The sequence below is a fragment of the Mytilus galloprovincialis genome, chromosome 13 (assembly GCF_965363235.1).
Source record: "Mytilus galloprovincialis chromosome 13, xbMytGall1.hap1.1, whole genome shotgun sequence".
In the NCBI taxonomy this organism is placed as follows: Eukaryota; Metazoa; Mollusca; class Bivalvia; order Mytilida; family Mytilidae; genus Mytilus; species Mytilus galloprovincialis.
Genome location: NC_134850.1, coordinates 52534891 through 52542194, shown reverse-complemented (window position 1 = coordinate 52542194; position 7304 = coordinate 52534891). Strand labels below are relative to the sequence as shown.

Genomic DNA, 7304 nt, shown 5'->3' with positions numbered 1-7304 from the left:
AAACGGCCCATTGGAAATATAAGGATTCCTCCAGCTAACAACAGTTGTCATAATGTACTGAATGACAACAGTGCACTTGTCATATATACGTCTCCTCAAATAAAAGCTGTTCAATTGCAGGATGGTGCAAGTCATGTGGTAACAGACCATGTCTGACTTGTCAACAAATACTAAATACTCAAACATTTACTTGCCACTCGACTGGGTATTTGTACACTATATTTTGCAATGTAACTTGCAAAACCAAGAATGTTGTATACCTCCTTCAGTGTCCATGTGGCATGCAGTATGTTGGCGAGACAGAGCAGCCATTCAACAAACGCATGAATGGTCACCGAAGTGACTACTTACAAGCCCTACCTACCCATAAGTTGCCATTTTAGATCACCTGGGCAGGCCCAAGCTGATCTCAAAAACCTTACCATCACAATCATAGACCACAACGAAGGTGGGTCGAAGGTCAACAGAGTCACTCGGGAAAGATTTTGGATAAGAAAGTTAAGGACAGTTTCCCCAGAAGGCATAAATGAAAAAACATAGAATGAGTTACTCATTTTCCTGTCATCACTTGTTTCCAGTAACTCCGGCTTCCGTCCTGGCTTTGCAGTTTGAAGATTTTTTTTTAAATACCAGTTTAAATTACAGGGCTCCATTGACCAATAACTGAATATGTTCGGCCTTTTAATACAATGGATACAATGGATACTATAAATCTACTATATATCTAATATACTTGATTTGACATGATTAGTTTTCCTTACACTAACCATATAAAATTCTAACCATGTCGACAAACCATGATGACTAAATGTTTAGGCAAATCTTTTTTAAAACATAAAATAAACATTGAATATTATAAGATGTCCCTTCTCAAATGACAAACGAACAATAATTTTTAACTAAAAATGTGCCAGAAGCAAGACTTTATTTGCAGCAGGTCAAGTTTACGAGCTTATTCCATCTACGCCAGTGACTTGCAACCTTACGACTTTTCATGGTGCGCCAGAGGGTTGCATCCTGTTCTGCAAATTATTTTTTGTATCCATATAAATGAATTTGTTTCGCCAAAAGTTAAAAGATACCAAAATAATTTTTATAGAGTTTTAGAATTTCCTAAATCATCTGTCATTTGAAGAGACTATATAATATATATATATACCTTTCTCCCATTCCAGAATATGACCCTTGTGAGAAACACAGGGTTGTCTGACATGGAGCAAGACATTCTTACTTTTTGGCGCATCTGAACTATGAAAACGTTGAGTCAATGACCCATAACTGAATACGTTCGGCCTTTTAATACAATTTTAACCATGTCGATAAACCATGATGACTAAATGTTTAGGCAAATCTTTTTTAAAACATAAAACAGTTGTTGAATGATATGTACAAATTGTCGTAACTTCAATCTCGTGATCTTTTCCTAAATGTCACCTTCCAAATACGACTTATCACCGAAATTGTTCTTACATGAGCGACACAACAGAGGTCACATGTTGACTAGGATCTGCTTATCCTTCCATAGCACAGGAGATGACCCCTGGTTTTAGGTTGTATTGAAAATGCTCACAATGCTCAGTCTTAAGTTTGTTTTGCTGTTTTGTGTGTTGAACTGTTGGTCTTTCCATCAGTTTTGGCCTTGTCAGATTGTTTTTGACTTTATCAATAATAAGTTGAAATATCAGTTTGGTATCAGTGTTCCCCTTTTCTGATTGATTGATTTTTGGTTTCTTAATGTCCAGTGGCATGCATATTCAGGACAACCTCTTTTCTGAAGACCAAATATTAAATCATACCCTTTCATAGAACCCAAGTAAAAATTGATGAGTTTTAACTAATTTCTGAAAGACGGACAGACGGATCGATGCAACAGATTATTTTAAATCATACCAAATATTAAATCAACCAAATATTAACAATAGGTCAGGTCTGCTAAGAATTTGAAGTTATGTGTGATCAATGAAAATATAAAAAAAGATTTGGTATGATTGGCAATGAGACAACTCTCCACAAGAGACTAAATGACACCGAAATTAACGGCTATAGGTCATGGTACGGCCTTCAACTATAAGCAAAGCCCATACCACATTGTCAGCTTTAAAAGGCTATGAAATCACAAATTTAAAACAATCCAAAAGAGATTACTAACAGCCTTATTAATGTACAAAAAAAATGAACAAAAAAAAATATGTAACACAGCAACAAACAACAACCACTGAATTATAGGCTCCTGACTTGGAATATGCACATACATACAGAATATGGCGTTGTTTAGCTATTTGGAATTCATGTGTGATCAATGCAAAAGGTAGTTCGTGCCAAGGATGCAGAGTCACAAGTGATTTAAGACAATAGGTTCGGCACTGCTAAGGATAAGAAGTCATGTGTGATATTTGAAAAAGGTAGTTCATGCCAAGGATGCAAAGTCACAAGTGATTAAGACAATAAGTTTGGCACTGCTAAGGATTGGAAGTCATGTGTGATCCTTACAAATGGTAGTTCTTTTAAAGAATACAAAATCATGTGTGATAAATATAATAGGTTCAATGGCTATAATAATTATTGGAAGTCATGTGTGATCAATACAACAGATCACCTGATGCCTTAACAAAAAACTAATTTGAAACAGTGAATGTACCAGTGAATGTACTAGAGAATGTACCAGTGAATGTACCAGTGAATGTACCAGTGAATGTACCAGTAAATGAACCAGTGAATGTACCAGTAACTGTACCAGTGAATGTACCAGTAACTGTACCAGGGAATGTACCAGTTAATGTACTAGTGAATGTACCAGTGAATGTACCAGTAAATGTACCAGTGAATGTACCAGTGAATGAACCAGTAATTGTAACAGTGAATGTACCAGTAAATGTACCAAACTGTACCAGCGAATGTACCAGTAAATGTACCAGTGAATGTACCAGTAACTGTACCATTGAATGTAGCAGTAAATGTACCATTGGATGTTACAGTAACTGTACCAGTGAATGTACCAGTGGATGAACCAGTAAATGAACCAGTGAATGTAACAGTAAATGAACCAGCGTGTGTACCAGTGAATGTACTAGTGAATGTACCAATTGAATGTACCAGTGAATGTACCAATTGAATGTACCAGTGAATGTACTAGTGAATGTACCAGTGAATGTACAAGTGAATGTACCTGTAAATGTACCAGTAAATGTACCAGTGAATGTATTAGTGCATGTACCAGTGAATGTACCAGTAAATGTTCCAGTGAATGTACTAGTGAATGTACCAGTGAATGTACCAGTGAATGTACCAATTGAATGTACCAGTGAATGTACCAGTGAATGTACCAGTGAATGTACCAGTGAATGTACCATTGAATGTAACAGTAACTGTACCAGTGAATGAACCAGTAACTGTACCAGTGAATGTACCAATTGAATGTTCCAGTGAATGTACCAATTGAACGTACCAGTGAATGTACTGGTGAATGTACCAGTGAATGTACCAGTGAATGTACCAGTAAATGTTCCAGTGAATGTACTAGTGAATGTACCAGTGAATGTACCAGTGAATGAACCAGTGAATGAACTAGATTTACAATACCTCATTCCCATGATTAGTCAAAACAACATTGAACAAAACTTCAACCTGATAAAGGACACCAACAAATAACAAACAGAATGTCTGTCTGACCAATAACAAGAAAACATGATGCCTCTCTTCTTTTATTAGGTATTTACTTCCCCTCCTTTCGTTCTCTTGGTTGATATCCCTTTTTAATTGAAACCTTGAGAAGTTTTTTTTGTTTTACTTTTTTTCTATAGTAGGCGGGCACAAAAATCATACCAGTAGCCAGGGGGGTTCAAGGGGTTCGGATGAACCCCCCCTTGAAATCAAATAAGCACTGTTAAAGTCAAAGTTTTGTTCAAATTGTGACTGTTAAAGTCCAGTTCATGAGTCTCCCTTGGAAATTCTTAGCTACGGGCCTGAAAATAAATGACATATCGATATTGCTTAGAAACTGAGGAACAGACCATAATCCTTAAAAAGTTCACTTGATTAAGGTACCCATTTTTGATATATATTCATAAATTGTTCAGACATACTGCTGGTAGTACTATTCCACTAAAATTTAATCAAATTGATATTATTTTTTTAAATTTTTTCTCTGATAGTCTATAAGCTTGAATCAGCACTGACTCTCAAGTTTCTAGTGCATTCAAATTTTACTATATTTTCATTTCAATCTTTTTTCTGAAAAGGGGTGATTCTATTCAAATTTTGTATATTTTTATTACTCATTTTAAAAATCAAAGTATGCTAGTTTAGTGTAAACATATTTATTTAATGTTGATTGGGAAACAATTTTTTACAACTTATATTAATCTCTTTCCACTTTGATGGTGTAAGTGCTGCCTTTAAGTGGCATTAGTCTGCTCTTTTTTGAAATCTACAAGCGTGTCTTTTACGTGCAAGAGATTATTGCACTATCTTAGGAAGAGGCAGCCATTTATTGTCCCCTTCTGACTGACCATCATGATTTCTAAAGATCATACTCCAAAAAAATGTCAAGAGAGAGCCAAAAATTTAGTCCATGAAATTTTCTCCTGGAACGGGGAATGGACCAGGAACCTTTGTTTGTAGTTTTTTGCACTAACCAAAGTTAATGCAAGTTTAGGCTCATTTTATGAAAGACCCATTTTACTATATTCAGAATTAAATACCATGTGTCTAAGACCATTCTCTTTCTCGACCAATCCCAAAAATTGTAATGGTAAATCAAAACTTACACCTAGCATCCCATATCAAATCTCATTTGTGCACAAAATATGTATTGTTGTTCTCTGGTTTAGTTAATTTGAGAAAGGGAGATAATTTCTGACAAGAAAAAATTAAAAATAGGACTTGATAGAAAAGTCCAATATTTGACAATGAAATAGAGCATCAGCATTATTGGACTCTCAGGAAATTTTTAATTTATACTTTCACATTCTTTTTGCCCAAGTTTAATTTCAACCTTTTATTTATTTTAGTGTTCGCTTATGAATACAGGAATTGAGTTACTTTATTGTTCTCAACTGTAAGATTTGTTAATTAATTTCAATTTTAATTTTCTTTATCTCAAAACACCTATCTATAGATGGACTGGTCTATAATGAGCCAACTGTTTAACTCCTCCCAGTCAAGTTAAATAAATCAAGTAATACTTTAAAAGACAATCAAAAACTACACTGTGTTACAATCTTAAACTGCTGTACCATTACTTAGATTTCAGCTGATACATCTTGAACATTACAAATTTTCTCATTGAACAATAATGTGTCCCAAGTACACGGATGCCCCACTCGCACTATCATTTTCTATGTTCAGTGGACCATGAAAATGGGATAAAATCTCTAATTTGTCATTAAAATTAGAAAGATCATATCATAGGGATGTTTACTAAGTTTCAAGTAGATTGGACTTTAACTTCATCAAAAACTACAACAACCAAAAACTTTAACCTAAAGCGGGACAGATGGACGAACGGACAAACAAAAGGACGGATGAAGGCACAGACCAGAAAACATAATGCCCAAAATCTAACACCATAATAAAACTATGCTAATTACAAAGTAAACCTATTTCCTTTTCAAAATTATGTGTTGGTCGGCTTTGATGATAGGATAAGCTGTAAATTCACCTGAAAATAAATAAACCCTATTAAAATCAACTTTCTGTTTGAAAAGTAACTGTTAAAATTGAGTTCATTCTTCAAAAAACTTAAATTTAATACGTACAATAATTTCTGAATTTACTGTGGTAAGCAAAACTACTGATATATCTTTTACTTCTGCCTTTTCACTATATATATAATGTTGATGAAAAAAAAGTGCTTACTGATTATTAGTGCTAAATAACTCTCACTAATTACCTTTATCTCCAACTTTTCCTCTTTTATCTTTTTTTGATTTTTGATTTTTGATTGATTGTTGGTTGCTTAACGTCCAATGGCAATATTTTAGATAATTGTCCTACAATGTAGATATTAATATAATAATATTAGTAATTTACAGAAGAAATCAATGGCTCGTAGGTCATATCACCTCTGAAAAACTCTAAAATCAGAAAGATCATATCATAGGGAACATGTGTACTAAGTTTCAAGTTGATTGGATTTCAACTTCACCAAAAAGTACCTTAATCTTTAATGTTACATAAGTTATGCAAATATTAAAATGAACCATGACTGAGGTACATGGCTAACATGGCTAAACTATTATATGTAAATGAGATGTGTCAATGCTTATACAACTGCATAACAAAAAGCTTTGACTGATTATAAGTCCTTCCCTAAACAAATATTAACTTGTAAATATGTAAAACTTTCAAAGTTGATGAACCATAAAGAGGGGGTGGGGGCTATATAATCTCCATGAAAATGATTATTGCAAATGAATTTGCATACCAAATATTGTTGACTTGACATAATAGCAGTTCATCTTAAACTGATCTAATCACAAAATAATACATGTAAACTAAGCAAGTTTCAAAATCAATAGACCATGACTGAGGGGCCGGGCCAAATATTCTCCATGAAAATGAGACATGCTGCTGCTTATACAACTGAATACCAATCAACATTGGCCTACTATTAATGGTTCCCCTTAAACTGACCTAATCACAGACTAGTACATGTTAACAAATAAAAAATTTCAAAGTCAATAGACCATGACTGAGGGGGGCAGAGCCAAATTATCTCTATGGAAATGATATATCAAAATGCCAATGAGATCTGAATGACATAACAGGCTATTATTTCAACTTCACTCACTCACTCATAAATTATTTTTTGATATGGAATTTGCATTGATTCTTGTGATTGAAATTTTAATAAATTCCATGTATATTCTGTATTTTAATGTTCTGTGCAGTGCAGAACAATTCTATTACAAAGAAAATGTCACATTTTCAATAGAATGTACTGTGCAGCGTACAACACTATCTATACAAAATATCATTGTATGGATAGTGTACTGCTCCGCTCAAAACTTTATAATACAGATTAAACATGGAATTTATTAAAAATTTCAAGCAAAGAAATAATACTTTTTTCTGGTTATTTGTTGTATATGATATATCTGTTGCTATAGTACCCATCTTTGGAGACTGTCAGGAATGAAAATAATTATTAATTCATACTAGATATCCTAAGAACTATGCATTTCAAGTTTGTAAGACAGTAGAATAAAGAGATGTCAAAAGCTCACTTGGTCTTTTAAGCCAAAAAAAAGAGGAAAAAGAGTTAGAAGTGGCTGGGCCGAACAGATTGGAAGGAAGTTAACCCC

General features: G+C 33.8%; 1 protein-coding gene across 2 annotated transcripts; it reads right to left on the bottom strand.

Annotated features, from left to right (window-relative positions):
* Nucleotides 1–1186: 1186 nt before the first annotated feature.
* On the bottom strand, nt 1187–5991 carry LOC143057113 (uncharacterized). Of its 2 annotated transcripts, none has more exons than XM_076230352.1 (2): nt 5891–5991; nt 1187–5659 (listed from the first exon to the last, which is right to left on the bottom strand). In XM_076230352.1, exon 2 carries the CDS (start codon nt 3588–3590, stop codon nt 2970–2972), a length of 621 nt encoding a protein of 206 aa, XP_076086467.1. In that variant the 5' UTR covers nt 3591–5659; nt 5891–5991; the 3' UTR covers nt 1187–2969. Both variants share the same exon structure in this region, with proteins under 2 accessions (XP_076086467.1, XP_076086468.1).
* Nucleotides 5992–7304: the final 1313 nt, after the last annotated feature.